Source organism: Lithobates pipiens, unplaced genomic scaffold (assembly GCF_037356315.1).
Source record: "Lithobates pipiens isolate NorthernLeopardFrog02 unplaced genomic scaffold, aLitPip1_a1.2 Scaffold_19, whole genome shotgun sequence".
NCBI classification, from domain to species: domain Eukaryota; kingdom Metazoa; phylum Chordata; class Amphibia; order Anura; family Ranidae; genus Lithobates; species Lithobates pipiens.
The window spans coordinates 468,599,058-468,619,711 of record NW_027507764.1 but is presented as its reverse complement, the minus strand read 5'-3'; the positions used below and the strand labels follow the sequence as shown (position 1 = coordinate 468,619,711).

Here is a 20,654-nt window from a genome sequence, read left to right as displayed (position 1 = left end):
GGCAGACCGTACAATGTATGATTTTTCTTTTTGATTACAAACGTTTTATTGGTTATAAAAGAATAAACAGAACAATAGAAGTAGATACATGGCTGCATCAAGGTATAGCAAAAAAATACACTTCAGCTATATACAGCTGGGACAGCATCGTACAAGGCAAAATGCAAAACACTCTACAGATAGTGCGAATGGCCTAAGCTATTCGTGTACTAAGTGATGCTAGTCGAGACCATGCAGGTTATCAGTGAAAGGCTAAAAGGAACAATAACAGAACAGAAAAGAGAACATTGTTATTATTATTACCGCTGACTTCACATGCAAACAACGATAGGGGCTACAGCTCCGCACCTGAATAGTAGCTAGCTGCAACCCGGTTCAATGGGCATGGGAGGACAAAGCTATCCAGTGGGGCAATCTTGGGAGTCAATAACTGGTAGGCCCAACCTAACATGACAAGGATATCGAGTTCATCCAGACTTCAAATCACCTCCTGCTGAGGGTGGTGTAGAGATGGCCCTCCCGCGGGACTTGGATATAACGGCCAATTGGCCCATTTAGCCGTATGAATATGCATAGTATCCATAATTGTATGGTGTATCCGCTCCATGAGACGGATAGCATCCATCCTACGAAGGACCTGCGACCAGGGAGTTATCTGCGAGCGCCAGTGAAGTGCAATAGTCCAGTGGACGGCACAGAACAGCGTATTGATCAACCTCTGCGTGGGTTGGGGAATACCGGTTATCGGGGCAAACAATAAGCAGTGTTCAGGTGTTAATATTAGAACCTACAATAGAGGACACTGTAGTGAAGACCTGATCCCAAATACTCTGGAGTTGAGGGCAGCTCCAAAAGGTATGGAGTAAGGTGCCCGTCGTAGGGCATCCCCTAAAGCAAAGGTCGGGGACCGCGGGGTAGAACTTGTGAACCTTATCCGGGGTGAGATACCACAGTGTATGTAGCTTCACCACAGTATCCTTTACAGCCATTGACCTGGAGCATCTATGCATATTCAGAAGCATATCCCGCCACTTTTCAGATGAGAACTCAGTGGCTAGATCGGTTTCCCACAAACACATAGCCCTAGATTTCTCAGGTAGTTGGGATTCGATAGGGGTATTATCTCCACCATATATAAACACCTTATCTCTGGAGTGTCGATAGCATATGGATTCAAATTGAGTATTATAGGGGGTAAGGGTGGGTCTATAGTGTGATTGAAAGAAATGGCGAATTTGAAGGAATTTATCAAATTTGGTACCTCATGCTGTGTCTGGAGTTGCGAGAAGGAGGCGAAGACACCTCCGTGAACGCATAGAGCCCGTAAGGTGATCAAAGATTTCCGAATCCACCATCGAAAGGCGACAGGAGATTCAAAAGCAAGGGGGAATCTCCTATCGCCTAAAAACGATGCCAAACTGGGTCTATCAGGACGTAGTTTAAATTTGAGGTGGTAAAGTGACCAAAGATAAGAGGAGCTACTTACAATAGCATTAAGGGGAGCTAGGTCACCCGGCCTCAGCCCCTCCTGCCACAGGATGCCTGGGAGAAAGTATGGTCGTAGTGACTGAGTCTCAAACTGTAACCATGGTGTTCCAGTCATGGGGGCATGCCACTGAGCTGTTTGGGCTAGCCTGGCTGCTAAATAATATAGCCACACGTCTGGAAGGCCCAGGCCACCCTGCAGCAGAGGTCAGTGTAGTAGGGGTCTCCCAAGTCTGGGCCTCTTACCCTGCCAAATAAAGGCGTTAATATCACGTTGTAACGCGGTAAGGGATTGGCGAGATACATACAAACGGAGAGCCCTAAAGAAATACAATAGTTTTGGCAAAATCGACATTTTGATAGCTACTACCCTACCTATTAATGGGATCCGGTAAGTCGACCATAGCCTCAACCATCTCCGGACCATAATAAAGGCTGGGGGAAAATTGGCACTATAGATTTCTTTTAGGGACGGAGCTAGGTGAACCCCAAGGTATTGTAACGTGTGGTTAGAGAGGGAAGGTCCAAAAGAGTTATGAAGGTTAGATATTTCCGCGGGGGCAAAATTGATAGGAAGGGCAGAACACTTAGACAGATTGACCCCTAGTCCCGAAAGCTTCTGGAAGGAGAGCAACAGCTCGAGAAGATTGGGGAGTGCTATCAGAGGGTTGGGTAAGAACAGAAGGACATCGTCCGCATATAGGCTTATTTTGTACTCCCCTTCCTCCTTCAAGTACCCCCCTATGTTTGGGTCTGCTATGATTGCCCTAGCCAAGGGCTCCAAAGCTAGGGCAAATATCAGAGGGGAAAGGGGACAACCCTGTCGGGTGCCCCTGCCTAAAGAGAAAAATTCTAAGGAGCTACCTGGGAGTTTGATCCTAGTCTGGGGTCTATGATACAGTGCCTTAAACCCATTCACGAACTCTCCCCGAACCCAAATTTGGCCAAAATCTGATCCAAGTACGGCCATAGGACACTGTCAAATGCCTTTTGGATATCCAACCCCAAAATCAAAACTTTGCGAGAAAAAAGGTTTGCGTCTTGAATGATATTCGTGGCCAATCTAATGTTATCAGTGATCTGCCTATTGGGGATAAAGCCAGTTTGTTCTGGGCCTACCAGGGTGCTAATAATGGGGGCCAATCTATTCGCCAAAATCTTTCCTAAAATTTTAATGTCATTATTTAAAACCAAAGTAGGCCTATAGTTTTGGGGCAAGGAGTGGTCCTTATGCGGTTTGGGGATCAGTGTCATATTAGCGTGCAGCATCTCGTCTGGGAGTGTCTGCCCTCGTAATGTCTGGTTAAAAAGTTTAGTCAACTTTGGGGCCAGGATCTGGGAAAACTTTTTATAATATAGAGAGGTGTAACCATCTGGACCAGGGGCTGTAGAAGATTTAAGAAACTTAATGGTGGTCATAACCTCTTGGTCGGTGCATGGGGCATTTAAAGTGTTCAGTTGTGATTCTGAAAGAGATGGGAGATGGATAGAATCCAACCAATGACCCATGGCATTGGGTACTGACTGCGAAGGGGGGGACAGCAGGTCTTGGTAGAAAGAAGAAAAAGATGTTAATACTTCACTAGGGTGGGTGACCATATGACCGGAGCTATTTTTTAATTTGTAGACATGGGCAGGCTGTAGGGACTGGTGCAGTTTACGAGAGAACATGCCTGGGGCAGCATTACTGTGTAGTAGAAACCTAGCTTTAGACCAGCGAAGCGATTTCTCTGTGCGTTCCTAGAAGATGGTGTCCAATTCGGCTCTTTTTTTTATTAATCAGAAGGAGGGTGTCTGGAGAATGTGTTTGTGCATGGGTTTGGTAAAGGGCACGGAGATCGCGGGTGAGGGACTGGATCCTAGCATTGTTCTGTTTTTTCCTAGTGACCGCTATCTCGATTAAGTGGCCACGAAGAACCGCCTTATGAGCAGTCCAAAGGACTTGGGGAGGGGGGGGGAGAATGTCAGGAGTGTCATTAATATCAAAGTAATCTTCTAAGTGGCCCGCAATCAGAGTATGGGTAACAGGGTCTGTCAACAGGGAGTCATTCATCCTCCAAGACGCTAGAGTAGGGGAAAGACCAACGTGTGAGGTATGGAAGGCCACTACTTGATGATCCGACCAGGGACAGGGGTGGATAGTAGTGAGGGACGAATTGGCTAACAAAACCGGAGATGCAAAAATGTAGTCTAATCTAGCGTAACTATCATGAGGGTGGGAGTAATGTGTATATTCCTTAGCGCCAATGTTCAGGGCCCTCCAGGTGTCAATGAGTTGTAGTCTGTCCAATGATTTAGTGAGAAATTTAGGGAACGCCTTGGCACTATGTGAGGTTTTGCTCCTATCCTCTGAGGGGTTAGCTACCAAATTGAAATCCCCCCCCCCCCCCCCTCCCCACGATCAGGTGGGGAGAGATGTATCTATCTAGAGTACGTAGAAATAAATTATAGAAGGCGCCCTGCGCCGCATTCGGGGCGTACAAGTTGGCAATCGTCACAGCCTTACCCAGTAACATACCCTGAATAATAAGAAATCTACTATCATGGTCCTTATACACATGAGAAGGTTCAAACTGAACAGTATTACGAACAAAAATTGCCACTCCTCTGGCCCTGGACTCAAAAGTGGTACTGTAGTGCAATTTGTAGGATTTATCAAAAAGTTTAGGGCAGGCCCCCGAAGAGAAATGCGTCTCTTGCAGTAGGATAATGTCTGCACCAATTGTTTATAATAGCGGAAGGTCTTCCTCCGTTTTTGGGGGGAATTAAAGCCGCTCACATTATGTGAGATAATATGGAGACCCATGTAATCTATTAATTAGTAGCTTCTTCATAAGTGGCCTATAAGGAGAGCTAGATACCCCGTACCAGAGTCCAGTGCCAGAGGAACCCCCAGCATCCAATACAAAGCATAAATGTGTAAGTGTAAAGCCATGAGGAGATCTTCCCCTATCAGGAAATCTAAAAATTCCAAACAGATACTCCCACAGATAATAATCAGCAGCGAAGTCAGCATAACAAAGAAACAAAAAGAAAACTTAAAGCTCTATGGAGTCCGGGCGGAAAATCTGGCCAGACCAAAAATAATTTGTAAATAAAGGGCCCTTCGACCCAACTGCCACCTGCTCCACATATTCCCCACCACGGAGGTGGATAGTTAAAAAGAGGGTAAGGCGGATATGGTCCACCGATACAGTGACCAGAGTCCAGGAACTGGGATCGTGTAGGGAATGGTGTGCAAGTATGGAAGGGGGGGGGAGCGCGGATCAAAATATCAGAAGAGAGAAGAATAGAAAACTACGAAAACAAAATTGCTCCTCTCATCCTCCGGGGACCGGAAGAATCCAAGTGGTAAATTTAGCCTTGTCCAAGCGGGGTAGTTGGGAATGGGAACTCAGGTAAGTCTAAAGTGACCAGAAAATAATCCAGGGATAGCAGTCTTAGGGAATTTCTGGACGGGTGTTGGCACAGTCAGACATCAGGTAATGGATGTAGCCTGCGAGAACGCCTATCCCTCTGAGGCGATGGCGTGGCCCAAATGGGGGATGGACGTGGTGTTGCAGGGTGTCGGGGTGTTTGTTGTCGCTCCAACAGTCTCAGCTTCACCAAGATTTCTTTGCCCTCCGTGACTGTAGTGGCAATATGAGTGGATCCATTGTGCGGTACGATCAACTTAAACGGGAAACCCCAGCGATAACGTATCTGTGCTGTCTGCAAGGTAGAGGTAATGTCTTTCATCCTCCTTCGTTTCTCCAGTGTAGCTGGTGCTATGTCAGGATAAATCTGTATGGATGCCCCATCCAGTTGAATGCGTGGCGTGTTACGCGAGGCTCGGAGGATTTCCTCTTTTATGAGAAAGTCTTTAAGGCATAACACAATATTGCTGGGGGGTTTCTCCGGGGGAGGTTTAGGTCTCAGCGCCCGATGCAGGCGATCACATGTGAAGGCTTCTTTGGGTTGGGTCGGTAGCAGGAGTTGAAACAGACGAACGATCGTAGTGGGGAGGTCGGTCACCGATTCTGGGATCCCCCGCACCCTAACGTTGTTCCTCCTGTTGCGGTTGTCCAGGTCTTCCAAATGGTTTTGAAGCTGGACAACCGTATCCCCCAGTAACTCATGTTCTTTCCGGAGATCCGAATAGGCCAGGTGGAGTTTGTCATGTTTCACTTCAAGGAGATCTGTCCTACTTCCCAGGACCGCCATCTCTTGGGACAACACGCTCGTGGACTTGTGCAGTTCCGCTTGGAACTTCCTATTTAGTCTGTCATACATGTTGGTCAGGCTGTCTTCTAAGTCTGCCTTGGTTAAATGTGCGTCCCCAGTACCTTTAGGCGAGCCTGCCGACCGCGAGGCATCGGCGTCTGTGTAGGCCATCTTGGGACATCTCCTGTCTTTCCGTGGCCCGCAAAAGATAGGCAGTCAGGGAGCGTTGAGCGGTTTTCTACTTGCCTTTCTTGGACGTCGGCATGCACGAGTGGTCCCGCAGGAGAGGGATGTTATTCGTGGGCCGGTAGTCGATCCGAAACGTCCTGGGGAGTGTTATAGATTCTCTGTCGCCCCGGGAGCTCCTAGGCTTAGCTTCTAGCTCATTCTGCGCCGCGCATGCGCCCCACAATGTATGATTTTTCAAACAAACCTGGCACACTGTTGGCTCAGGCATTGCGTGGTCTGCAAAAACGTACATTTCCCATATTATGGGATCTTCTGGACAAAGGCTTAAATACATCTTCCGACATGGCAGCGGAGTTCTGTTCCTTCTACGAAGGCCTTTAGAATTTGCACAGTTCCTTCACTACTAACCCCCCCCCCTTCCCGGTGGTGGACCCCACAGTCATATCTTGCCTCGTCTGGCATGCCATCACTCCCTATTGCAATCCAAGAGGAGCTTAAAGAGCCTATCGCAGCTGAGGAGCTGGGGTTGGCTCCGGCCAACTCGAAGCTGAAGAAGGCCCCTGGTCCCGATGGCCTTGCCTCGACATATTATAAAGTCGTCTTTGAGATGTTTGTACAACCCCTGGTCTCTGCGCTCAATTCTATCACGGAGGGGGAATCCTTTCCGGTAGATACTTTGAGAGCTTCTATCTCCCTTATCCCAAAGGAGGAGACAGACCCATTAAGATGCGCGAATTATCGTCCAATAGCACTCCTAAACACTGATCTGGAACTATTTACAAAAATGTTGGCAAACAGGTTGCCCGTGCATCTCATCCATAGGGATCAAGCAGACATTGTACCCTTCTGGGAGCCTCACGACAATACCATTCAGGTGATGTACCTGATTCATGAAGCCCGGTCAGCGAATCGCCCCCTTCTCTTGCTGTCTACCAACGCGGAGAAGGCCTTTTGATTGTGTTGACTGGACCTTCATACGTGTGAGCACATTGGCCTCTGATCCTCCATGCTGATCTGGGTACTATCCCTTTATTCTCATCCCACCGCCGCGGTCAAGGTTAATGAGACTAGGCCAGACTTTTTGAAAATTCTCAATGGCACGCGGCAGGGCTGTCCCTTGTCTCCTCTGATTTTCGTAATCTCTCTGGAGCCCTTTCTGTGCAAAATTAGGGCAGACTCTAGCATCACTGGCTACCAAAAATCCTCGCAAACCCACAAGGTGCCGGCTTTTGCGGACGACTTAATTTTTTTCCCTAATGGAACCGCCTACCTCTCTCCCAACTTTGCTTCAGTCTCTGGTGCCCTCTCTCTCTATTCCAAATCAACCTGTCCAAATCCTCCATTGTTAACATTGCAGTGGGCAAGGACACTCTCTCAAATGCCTGCGCTTTGCGTTGTGCTACTGATTCTATTCACTACTTGGGAGTGGACAATACTTCTGACCCCTCTAACCTGTATAAGACCAACTTCGCCCCGCTACTTATCGGTCTTTGAACAGACCTCCTTCATTGATACTCACTCACGTTAACGTGGTTTTGCCGCTGCAATGCCCTGAAGGTGACCATGTTGCCTAGAGTACTGTACCAGCTGCAAGCTCTCCCTATCCAGCTTCCACTGGTGACTTCAAGGGAGTAGACTCTATGTTCCGTGACTTTGTCTGGTCCCACCGCAGGCCACGCATTAGGCTTCAACTTCTCCATCTTGTGAAGCATAGAGGAGGGGTGGGGTCTCCCAGATGTGAGAGCCTATCACATTGCGGCCCATCTCACCAGGTTGGTCGACTGGCATTGCTATGCAGAGACACACAATGGGTGGCCACGGAAATGGAAGACTCTAACGACACAGCCAAGAGCTGGCCATGAATCACCTCGCCTCTGTCAAAAAACCTCATTGACCACCCTACACTGGGCAGCATGCTATTGGTGGCCAGACATTCCTCAGTGGCACCACTACCCTCCCCTATGGTGCCGGTTTTGGGCAATCCGGAATTCCCACCTGGCCTTCAGAATCCTCAACTTAGGCGACTGGCAGTGTGCGGCCGGCTCCATCTATGTGACTTTGTGGGACCCGATGGGCAACTCTCATCGACTGCCGAGGTATCTGCTACAAACTCCCCCTCTCTGGACTTCAGATTTCAAGAGACTTGTTACAAGATCTTGACACAATGGTATAGGGTACCCACTACTCTGCATCGTTTCTTTCCGCAAGTCCCTCGTCTGTGTTGGTGATGTGGCAATGTGGAGGAAACAATGCTACGTGTCTTCTGGGACTTCCCAAACTCCCTTTTTGGCGTAAGGTGACCTGCACAATCAAACACCTGACCAATGTTTCTCTAGAGTGGAATCCCACAGCTTGCTTGCTTAATCTATCTGATCGACTGATCAAGAAATACAAAGCATCTCTCACCATCCAGTTATTAAATGTGGCCAAGGCATGCATCCCCCTCTGTTGGAGATCGGAGAATCCGCCGTCAAAATCCATGTGGTTTACTAAAGTGAACGAGCTGAGAGATATAGGGGATATCGCCACCACCCTGCACAACCCGGGAGGACATCTTTTGAGAGACCTGGAGACCATGGCAGCATTTTGTGTACACTGATGCATGCCTCCAAGAGGTCTCACAACCTACCTGACCACCTGGACTAGCTTTGCTCCATGGGCAGGAGGCAAAGCCTCTCGCACTAGAGACTTATTTGAGATCCCCTACATCGCTGCCTGTTTCTGGATATTGGACGGGCACCCACCTATTCCCCTGTGATTTGGCAACAGTGGGAGTTCATCAACCGATCCTGGCCAGTGATTCATAGCCGGGACGTGCTGATCATCTGTGTTAAATCACAGCATAGAGCCCTGTGTTGATCAACTAACACAGGGCTCTATACAGAGGGAATTTATAGATTTTGTTTATTTTCCCAGAAACAAATTGATATGTAGTAAACAGCAGCACAATTAACCCCTTGATTCCCCCTAGCTGTTAACCCCTTCCCAATCAGTGTCATTAGTACGGTGACAGTGTATATTCTTATCAGTGATCACTGTACTGATGTCACTGGATGTCGGTATCAGTTCCCAGAAAGTGTCTGATTGCACAGTCCCACTATAAGTCTTAGATCTCCACCATTACAAATTTTAAAAATAAAACTCCAGTATATATGCCATAGTTTGTAGATGCTATAACTTTCACGCAAAGCAATTAATATAAACTTTATCATATATTTTTATTTATTTTTTTAAACCAAAGACCAGTAGCAGAATACATTTTGGCCAAAGTTTATAAAGATGTTTGATTTGTTTTAAAATTGTCAGTTTTTGCCGAATAGCCAGCAGGGGCCTGGTCATAAAGGGGGTAAAATCTCCTGGAGCTGAAGTGGGTAAAGTCTATTTATTCCAATATCAAGTGTTTAAAAGTGAACAAAACTTTGAACAAGTACTATGGAATGACATTTTTCAAGTCATCTAATGTACTTAGAATATTCATATGGATGTTTATATGAAAAGCTACTAGTACGGTCAGCTTATAACTAACCATACACTGCTTGATTTCTCATCTATGTTTAATAGTGTGGTTGGAGGAATTATTCATACAGGCTGTTATATTCAGAAAGCTGTGGCACCTACAGCTGTCTGAATACTTAAACAGTTACTACATTCAGCCGATGCTTTTCTATCTGGTTCATACAATTGAAATTTTTTGAGGCGGAAGCTGCGTGAAGGACCACCCAAATCTCGGATTTCACAAATTCAGTAGGAATCGGGCAAAATTAGATGGCACATTGCTACTTGACAGTGCCTGGTCTAGTCCTGTAATACAAGCTTTACGCAATATGTGCTTCTGAGCTTATTGTATTAGGATAAAGAGTGTGTTTGTGTGTGTGTGATATATATAGATATAGAGCTGCAATGATGGGCACAGGTGAGCCTGCATTGAAACCTACATTTCATTTATGATGGCGTGATTAGGGGCGGGGCAGGGTAAGGGTCGGGTGGCAACTGGTGCCGAGTAACCCTTGACTACTGGCTAGTAGCTCAGGACTTTTCATATAAGTGGAGAAACTTAGCTGCTCATTCAGCTGTCAAAAGAAAACATCCGGGCAGTCTGCCAAGTTTTTAACTTGAAACATTGTAACTAACTCTTCCTTCTTAGATCAAAGGGATAAACTTCTGTGTGGGGAAAAAAAAAAACAGGCAGTCTGCCAAGTTTCTAATCACTACAATGCAGGGCACTTTCGCCCCCTTCCTTCCCAGACCATTTTTCACCTTTCAGCGACAATTGCAAGGTCATGCTACGCTGTACCCAAATTTTTATCATTTTGTTCGCACAAATAGAGCTTTATTTTGGGGGTATTTATTCATGACTCCGTTTTATTTCTTTTGCGATATAAGCGAAAAAAGAGCGGAAATTTGGAAAACAAAAACAATATTTTCTTCTTTCTATTTTAAAAGAAATCATGTTTTTGGTAAAAAAATTAAAATAAAATTCAGTTAATGTATAATAATTGGTGTGTGTGTGATCACGTACAGATGTGTGCATGTGATCACAGACATATGTGTGCAGATAATCGGTGGGACATATGTGGGGGGCAGGTGTTATTATTTGGGGACATGTGTGTTTTGGGGACATTGTGTGGGGATGTGTGTTTTTACATTTGTGTTTACACTAGACTGGTGATCAGTAGTAAAAAACAGCTCATACTCACTGATCACCAGCCGGCTGCAGCGATCCGCTCTCCTCTCCTCAGCGACGACTTCCGTGAGAGGAGAGCTGATTGCCTAGCAACCAGCTGTTTGTTTACATCACATGACGGCTGTGATTGGACACGGCCGTCATGTGATCAGGAGGCCCAATCACAGAGCCCTCCTGCCTATCGGAGATGTGCCGTGTCCGGGTGACACGAGCACTTCGGGATGGCGCCGCTGCACAGGCGCACGGTACTCCCTCCTTCTGAAGGACGTTCCTGAACGTCCACTCAGGAGAGGGCACCCACCCGGCCGTATATGTACATTGGCCGGTGGGAAGTAGTTAAACAATGTAAATGCAGAACGTTTAACCGCTTAAAGTCTAAATCTTTTTCTGATACTTGTTTCTTAAGTTAAAATCAATATTTTTTTTGCTAGAAAATTACTTGGAACCCCCAAACATTATATATATATATATATATATATATATTTTAGCAGAGACCCTAGGGAATAAAATGTCAATTGGTTTAATATTTTATGTCACACTGTATTTGCCCAGTGGTCTTTCAAATGCAATTTTTTGGGGAAAAAAAATGAATAAAAAAAACAGTAAAGTTAGCCCAATTTTTGATGTTACACTGCGAGAATCGTGATCTATCTTCTAAGCAAAAAAAATTGTGATTCTAATTTTAACCTGAATCGTGCAACACACACACACACCATGCAACAAAAGTGAGTACACCCCTAAGTTAAAATGTCCAAATTGGGCCCAAAGTGTCAATATTTGTGTGGCTATCCTTATTTTCCAGCACTGTCTTAACCCTCTTGGGCATGGAGTTCACCAGAGCTTCACAGGTTGCCATTGGATTCTTCTTCCACTCCTCCATGACGACATCACGGAGCTGGTGGATGTTCGAGACCTTGTGCTCCTCCGCCTTACATTTGAGTATGCCCCACAGATGCTCGATAGGGTTTAGGTCTGGAGACATGCTTGGCCAGTCCATCACCTTTACCCTCGGCTTCTTTATCAAGGCAGTGGTCATCTTGGAGGTGTGTTTGGGGTCGTTATCATGTTGGAATACTGAACTGCGGCCCATTCTCTGAAGGGAGGGGATCATGCTCTTCTTCAGTATGTCACAGTACATGTTGACATTCATGGTTCCCTCAATGATCTATAGCTCCCCAGTGCAGCACTCATGCAGTCCCAGACCATGACACTCCCACCACCATGCTTGACTGTAGGCAAGACATACTTGTCTTTGTACTCCTCTCCCGGTTGCTGCCACACATGCTTGACACCATCTGAACCAAATAAGTTTATCTTGGTCTCAGACCACAGGACATGGTTCCAGTAATCCATGTCCTTAAGCTTCTTGTCTTCAGCAAACTGCAGGCTTTCTTTTGCATCATCTTGAGAAGAGGCTTCCTTCTGGGACAACAGCCATGCAGACCAATTTGATGCAGTGTGCGGTGTATGGTCTGAGCACTGACAGGCTGACCCACCCCCACCCCTTCAACCTATGCAGAAATGCTGGCAGCACTCATATCTCTATTTCCCAAAGAAAACCTCTGGATATGACGATGAGCACGTGCGCTCAACTTCTTTGGTCGACCATGGTGAGGCCTGTTCTGAGTGGTACCTGTCCGCTCTATGGTCTTGGCCACCATGCTGCAGCTCAGTTTCATGGTCTTGGCAATCTTATAGCCTAGGCCATCTTCATGTAGAGCAACAATTCTTTCCTTCTGTTCCTCAGAGTTCTTTGCCATGAGGTGCCGTGTTGAACTTCCAGTGACCAGTATAAGAGTGAGGGAGAACACCAAATTTAACACATCTGCTCCCCATTCCCACCGTAGACCTTGTAACACTAGCGAGTCACATGACACAGAGGAGGGAAAATGGCTAATTGGGCCCAATTTGGATATTTTCACTTAGGGGTGTACTCAATTTTGTTGCCAGTGGTTTAGACATTAATGGCTATGTGTTCTCTTGAGGGGACAGCAAATGTATACCTTTTTCTCAGCAATAGACTTCTCAAGATCATTGGTCTGGGGGTCTCATTTTCTACCTAATCTGTAAGTCACTGCCTATTAAATGTATCCACTAATATTACAAATTTTAGTGTATAGCTTTTGCTTGCGAGCTTGACGTTTTTCAATGATTCGGAAGGCTGAATGGTAGGAATATGAAGCAAAGATATTCGTTTGTAAATAAGTAAATCTGTTGCCTTTCCTAAGCAAGGAGCAGGTTCACTTTATTTAGATGCACTGCCTTATTATACTGAGTATGTTTGTTTGTCTGTCTTCATCTACAGCCCTTCCCTTAACTCAGCTCTGAAATATATTATAGTCAATAAATTGTACATTCATTTCAGCGTCCTCATCTAAGCTTTCCATCCATCTTCGTCTACGGTCACACCGGCAGTGGGAAAACCTACATTGTGAAGACAGTGCTGAGCACTCTAGAGGTAAGACTAAAACGTCCACGCCATTGTGATCTCTAGTACGTGTGTGTGTGTGTGTGTGTGTGTGTGTGGACAATTTAAAGGAAATCTGTACTGTAAGAAGTACGGGGGCTGTCATCGCTAGCTTCCTTCTGAAAAAGTTAAATTGTTATTAAACCCAAAGCCAAAAATATATGCAACCTTACTGATCCATTTGTTAAAGTGGCTGTATAGGTGTGGTGTTTTTTTTTATTTATTTTTTTAGCCTTTTTTCCTTCTGTTTTTTTACCTGGAAGTCCGGCCAATAACACACCTACTATATTGGAGTGCTTCCACTCCGGATGAATGAGCACAAGGGGCATGTTTGGACAGCAGAATTGTTAATCTTGGTGGAGGGGAGTGCTAAATGTACTAGCAGATGTAGATACACTAACACATTGAAGCAAAACTCAAGTTAATACTTTATAAGCAGTGACATCATTAGTTTAGTTTTTATTTTTATTTTTTTCCTTCTTGAGGAAAGGTTTTACATGAATAAATAAAAGCTGATCATTGAAAGCACACCTGTCAGTGGTAAATGATTTGTCCCATCTTTCGCAGATGTATCAGTTTACAAGCATGAGACAAACCATTTAACAGTAGCAGGGGTACAATGATCACATTTTTATTATTTAATGCAAATCCTTTATCCTAAAAGAAAAAACTATGTCTGCTGTGACTCCTTTATAAAATGCGAACTGGAGTTTTGCTTCAGTTAGTGTATCTAATTCTGCTAGTCCATCTTACAATATATATTTTATACCATAAGAGATATCAATACTACATTGTTATTGGGGTGCCAGTGTTGCAGAATTTCTTGAGCTTAAGGCAGTTCCAATCATGTAAATGCCACCTGAACGAAAAATTTATCGCACTGTTGAAAGCGCAGCCAGCACGCCCATATCTTATGAAATTTGTTTTATGTTGCCATTTGTTCTCCCTATGTATTTTTTTTTATTATTGTGTTTAAAAAAAAAAAAAAAAAACTGCATGCAGGCAGAGGGAGGGGATGCGGGGCACGTAGTACACAGGGAGCTGTTGGATAATTATCCTCCTGGGCAGTAATGCGAAGCATAGAAGTGGTGTTTGTCCCTAGTGCAATGTTTGCAGCAGATATTAGCGAGGCTTGTCCCAGTCTTTGCAGAGAAACCAGTAATTCTGTGTAGAGTGGAACTTTACTCATACATACTTTACTAACTTTCAGGTAAAGGCCTGTGCACCCTCAGTCCATATTTATTTATTTTATGCATTTGTTATATGGTACCTACAAACAAACGAGTTCTCTGCTTCATTCCCCTAAATATCACATACAATATGGGTCTGTGTATAAATGTTTTCACACAAGAGTCGCCCAACTAATAGCCAAGATTCACATATTTCCTGGAATAAATTGCAAAAAGTGTCATCCTGGGTAAAGCTGTATGAATCTTTGTTGAAAAATCTATAAATATACTCTATAGTATCTTAGTAGATCCTTTTTATAATAGCTCCCAGCACTGTGACTTTCTCACTCTTCCTTCTCTGTTTGCAATGCCTTGTTTCCAGTCATGTCTTATGCCGCGTACACACGACCGGACTTTCCGGCAGACTAGGTCCGACGAGATCAGTCCGTTGGACAATCCGATTGTGTGTGGGCTAGTCCAATCGTTTTTTGGGGGAAAAAAAATTAGATGGACCTAGAAATAGAACATGTTTCCAATCTATCCGACGTACTCAATTCCGATGGACTAAAAATTGGGAAAACCGTTCGTCGGTGTGCTAGTCCGACGGACCAAATACGATGCAAGGGCAGCTATTGGCTACTGGTTATTGAACATCCTTGTTTAGTCCCATTTACGTCATCGCGTTCAAAACGAACGGACTTTGTGAAGACCGTCAGACCTAATCTGCTGGAAAGTCCGGTCGTGTGTATGCAGCATTATACTCTCTTTCATATCATCTGCGCAGATTATTCTACAAGAAGGATCCACACTGTTTAGCGCTCGAAATGTAACGCATCCAGTCTCTTCCCCCCCCCCCCCCCTTTTATAAATAATCCTTCTTTTTTTTTTTTTTTCCTTTACATTTCTTCGGTTTATTTCTGGTTTCCAGGCCCAGGCAAATGATGTAGCCCTAGAAACCAAGTAACTGAAGAATTGTAAAAAAAAAAAAAAAAAATTAAGTTTAAAACAAGTAAATATTATATACTTCCCTACCTATCCTTGCAGCATGAGGATTAAAAATCGTCAATGTTGATTGGGAGAGTGAAATTCCGATTTAAAAATCCAGGATTCATTGAGGGTATGGGAGGCAGCCAGTATTCTTAGCACTTTACAAAATTATTGCAGAATGTACCGTTAAACAATTCAATACAAGAGGAATCAGAGGGCCCTGATCGTAGGAGCTTACAATCTAAGATGGAGGGTTAAGTGATATAAAAGGTAATAACTGTGGAGGATGATTTGATGGAGAAAAAGTTTTGTTAGATGGAGGCAGGATAGGCTTCTCTGAAAATATGAGTTTTCAGGGAGTTCTTAAAGGTTGATGAAATGAATGAAAAGAAATACGTAATTTTGACCATAGCTTATATTTATCATTGTACTGTAAGAATAGCCTGCCAAATTATCTTGAAACATGCTAAAAGGATCCATAAAGCCATCTGCTAGAAACCTGTGAGTTTAGTAAATGTATACTCCATAGTAATTATGTGCAATCTCTGTTTTACAGCTGCCATATGCCATTGTAAATTGTGTCGAGTGCTTCACGTTACGGTTACTGTTTGAACAAATACTTAATCAGCTGTACAATCACCGCCCAGCTCCTGACAATGAGTATTCCTCCTATGAGAGATGTGACACGTTTAATGAGTTCATCCGCTTGTATAAGAAGGCAATTTCAAGTCAAGGATTTGGGAATGAAACCGTTTACATTGTGAGTATATTGACATGTGAAGTGTATCAGTGTTATCTGTTCACATAAACCTTTATGTCTCTGATATTCCTGATTTAGTGCCTCTTGGAGGCACTGTGTATTAAGATGGCCATACACAGATTGAAATTCAGCCGGTTCAGCCAGGACAGGCTGAATATTGATCCATGCATAGGCAGGCAGGTTGTACACAAGTCGATCTTATTTGATTGACTTATGTACAACCAGCCCGTTAAGTTTTTGTGCATTGATCAGTGCTGCCGGGTATGGCTGGCAAAATTGATCACTGTAATCTGACTGTGGAACTCTCTCCTTTGTCAGAATACAATAGCTCAGTGGGAAGCACTCCCCAATCCACATCGGGTGTGTGGATGAAGGAATCGGCTCATTTTAAATAATGTATGGCCAGCCTTAAACCAGCCATACATGGATCAAAAATTGCCCAGTTCAACAGGCACCAGCCAAATTTTAATCCATGTTTGGGCAGGCTTTTGGTACATAAGTCTATCTATTGATCGACTTGTGTATGACCAGCCTGTTGGGTTTTTCCCAAAGAATTAGTGCACCCGATTTATAGCTTATCGTTGTTTTACCAAAGAAAGTGAAACCCTGCGAGCAACTATGGTGAATAACTCAAAACAAACAAGTCTCCCCAATGTTAGAACACAATAACTCAGCAGGAGTGAATCCCCCATCCAACTTGAATGCAGCTTAATGCATGCTGTCCGGTGTGAAGAAGCGCTTGGAGCACAAGAGTCAGAAATGACCAAAATTTTTTAAATTCTTTGATTGGTTTGATATTCAATATGAGTGGCTTAAGCTGGCCATACAATTTTCCCAAGTTTGTCTTTCAGGACAGCCACCTTAGAGAGACACTGGCTCCTCCCTTCTTAGGAAACACCGCCTTCATTTCCATGATTTAAGCCTCATCCTCCCTCCGTTCCTCAGTTATGGTGTTTCCTCCGGTGGGGAGACACCGCTAAGGAACCTTAGCTAAATCAGTTGGCGAGACTGAAGCTATCCGACCGGAGCTCCGGCCCCACTCGGCAGTCCGATCGTCTATCGGTCTACTTTCGGCAGTCCGGTCAGCTAGGGAGCTAAATTTTCGTACTGACCATACACTCTAAACTTCGCTTGGGGAAAGCAGGAAGTTTTAGAGGATCATCCGTTCGTTCACCCAGGAGGGTGCTTCAACGGGATAGGCAGTCCGGTCGGCTGGGGAGCCGAACTCTTGTACTGACCTTTTTTACACGCACTCTAAACTTCGCTTGGGGAAAGCAGAAAGTTTGGGGAGGTCCATCCCTTCGTTTCGCCCAGTGGGGCGCTGCAACAAGACGTCCAAGGTCCCCCTGTGTTCACAGTCGGCTTGGAGCTATAGGCCGGACCGGATGATGGGCGACGTCAGTTCCGGTGGGGGCGGACCTCTTCGTTGGATCCGCGTCTTCCGGTTCCGGACGCGGCACGTGAAAGGGGACCAAGCGTTCGGCTGGTGCAGCCTCTCTTTCTAAAGTTGTACAGGCAGCTGTAGGAGGCACGTTCGTACCACTCTTCCTCAACAGGAGAATGTCTGAAGCAGAGGCTCCAAGAGCTCCTGGAGATAACAGCACCAGCCACTCAAAGGTAAGGGGAACCCTGGGGAGGTGTTCCCTTACTTTATAACCAGTAGCTCCACTGGTGTTTTCCTCCTTGGTGGTCGGGGGGAAGGGTAGTGCGTCTGGGATCCTGGTGATGGTTGATCCTGGGGGGGAGCACTCCCGGTGGTCCTCTATGTAGCGCTGGTGTTTCTTTTTCCTTTTAAATCTTATGCTGCTCTCTCTCTTATTTCTGTTTTTCAGAAAGCCACGAGCAAGTCCCCCCATGGTTCTAGGAAGAAGTGTCCTTCATGTAGAGCCTCTATGGGGGATTCCTGGTCCAAGGCACTTTGTAAAGAGTGTATTGAGGGGTTGCTTAGGGAGCAGGCAGCAGAACAGGGTGCAGATCTGGCGGCTTCTGTGAAGGAACTCTCTAGTACTTTCCAGTCCTTCAAAACATTTTTCTCCAGTTTCCAGTGGCCTCAGCCCCAGAGCACTCCTACACCAGCGCAGCAGAGTGTACCATCTAGCCCAATGGATATTCCTCCCGCAGGTGGAGAGAATCCAGGGGGCTCCAGAGAGGAAGCTGAGGAAGAAGTTGACAGTGTCGTCTCAGACTTCCAAGGGGAATCTGACGATGAGGGGTTGGATGGGGAATCCAATAGAACTTCACGGTATAAGCTTTCCCTGGAGGAAGTGGATGAGCTCTTAGGAGCTATTCATACCACTTTAGGCATACAAAAGGAAACAAAGACATTGTCACTCCATGATCAGATGTACAAAGGCATGGGGGAACAGAAAAAGCGAGTGTTCCCGGTGCATGACGTTTTGATCGATGCCATCAGGAAGGAATGGCAGGATCCCGAAAGGAAACCTCTCTTTTCTGGGGCATTAAAACAAAGGTTTCCTTTTTCGGAAGAGGAGGCTCTGGTCTGGAATAAATCTCCCAGATTAGATGCTGCTTTTTCCCAGGTGTCCAGACACACTGATCTGGCCTTTGAGGACATGGGGGTACTTTCAAACCCTATGGATCGAAGGATGGATTCACTCCTAAAGAAGGCCTGGGATTCATCACAGGGAAATCTTAAGCCAGCCATGGCAGCCACAGTGGTGGCTCGTAATATGGAGTATTGGCTTACCCAGATTAATGCGCACATTGAAGCAGGGACCGCAAAGGAGACTGTTCTATCCTCCTTTTCCATGCTGCTTAAAGGGATAGCATACATTGTGGACGCTTCGGCTGAGTCCGTGAGAATGTCTGCAAGGTCCTCGGCTCTGACCAACTTAGCCAGGAGGGCCTTATGGCTGAAGACCTGGCAGGGAGACAATGCGTCCAAAGCAAAGCTCTGTGGGATCCCCTTTACAGGAGACTTGCTGTTTGGGCCAGGTCTTGAAGCAGTGCTAGATCGCACAGCGGACAAGAAAAAGGCCTTTCCCGTTAAGAGGAAATTAGGGGAGCAGTCAAAAAGAAAGACTCGTCCCCAGAAAAGATTTGAAGCCCCTAGAACTGTTCGGCAGAAGAAAAGTTGGGGGCTCAAGGGCAAGGGGCCCGGGGGAGCAATTTTTCGCCCTCCTGAACAGCCCAAAAAGTCCCAGTGACGGGGTCACAGTGGGAGGAAGGTTGGGGGCCTTTCTCCCACAGTGGGAGATGATCACCTCCAATCAGTTTGTGTTGGGGATCATCAGAAGAGGTTACCGTTTGGAGTTTTCAGAACTCCCCCCTCTGAGTCTCCTTGTCACCGAGCTGCCAAAATGCGCAGAAAAATCATCTGCCCTTCTTTCCTCTCTTCAGAAGTTAGAGGAACAAGAAGTGGTAGTACGGGTCCCAGTAGGAGAGACAGGCAGGGGCTTCTATTCTCACGTTTTTGTGGTTCGCAAGCCTTCGGGAAAGTTCAGGCTCATCCTGAACCTGAAGCCTCTGAATGTCTCAGTCACCTACAGAAGGTTTCGGATGGATTCAGTTTACTCGGTGAAAGCACTTCTTCCACCAAACTGTTTCATGGCATCGATAGATTTAAAAGATGCATACCTGCATATTCCTATCGCAGAGACCCACCAGCGGTTTCTCAGGCTGGCAGTGAGAACCTCAGTAGGGGTGCTACACCTGCAGTTCAAAGCACTTCCCTTCGGGCTATCCTCTTCCCCCCCGGATCTTCACCAAAGTGATGGCAGAAGTTCTAGCATTTCTGTGTCTCAGGGGAATCTCGGTGATCGCGTATCTCGACGATCTTCTCCTGTTTGCCCCTTCTCCAACGCAGCTGACTCGAGATTTACAGATCGCAAGAGACCTGTTAGTAAGCCTGGGTTGGCTTCTGAACCTGGAGAAATCCAACTTAAATCCTTCCCAGAGGGTCACCTTCCTGGGGTATGTGTTGGACTCAACAGAATAAAAAGTCTTCCTCCCTTTAGAGAAGATTCAAACCTAATGTACTCGCTGACTTAACAGACTTGGAAGGCATGCTGCTCCAGGCCACCCCTCCTACACATGTAGTCTCTCAATTATAGTCCCTCTTACATGGGGCTTACAATCCTGACCTTCCCCCATACACACAGGCATGGGAGGAAGACCTGGGCCACTCCATCTCGCCTGTAGACTGGCAAAAGTGCTTTATACTGACCCACAAAATGTCCATAGCCTCCAATTCTCAAGAAAAGGGGTTCAAGCTGTTGACCCGCTGGTACAGATGCCCTTCGACTTTGCACCGAATTAACTCGACACTTCCGGATACTTGCTGGCGTTGCTTGTCATCTAAAGGAACCTTACTTCACATTTGGTGGGCATGCCCCCCTGCGAGGAAGTTCTGGCAAAAGATCCTTGATTTGTACTGCAAACTTATGGCGACCTCCATCGCACCCTCTCCTGAGATGGCTCTGCTATCTCTGCTCCCGGGACCGCTTAAGTCAGTCAAGAAAGACGTTCTGCGTCACTTTTTGGCGGCTGCTAGAACGGTGTTGCCCAGACATTGGAAGTCAACGAGCATGCCTTCCCTGGGGGATTGGGCAATTGAAGTGGACCGAATTAAAACTTTGGAAAGAATGTTGTCGCAGGAAACGGGTAGGGAGGAACAATTCTCTAAGACCTGGACCTCATGGTCGATGTTTCGATATTCCTCAGAGTTTATCTCATGGGCCACAGAGGACT

The 20,654-nt window shown here is 45.8% G+C and overlaps 1 protein-coding gene across 2 annotated transcripts in view; it reads left to right on the top strand.

Annotated features, from left to right (window-relative positions):
* Positions 1–20,654, top strand: part of ORC5 (origin recognition complex subunit 5) — a 108,966-nt gene that overhangs the window by 27,710 nt on the left and 60,602 nt on the right. Inside the window, exons 3-4 of one of the 2 annotated variants that reach the window (XM_077492853.1) lie at positions 12,927–13,019; positions 15,741–15,944. In XM_077492853.1, coding sequence (XP_077348979.1) covers positions 12,927–13,019; positions 15,741–15,944 — 297 coding nt within the window. The remainder of the gene's footprint in view (positions 1–12,926; positions 13,020–15,740; positions 15,945–20,654) is intronic. The other variant, XM_077492854.1, reaches the window with a different exon arrangement.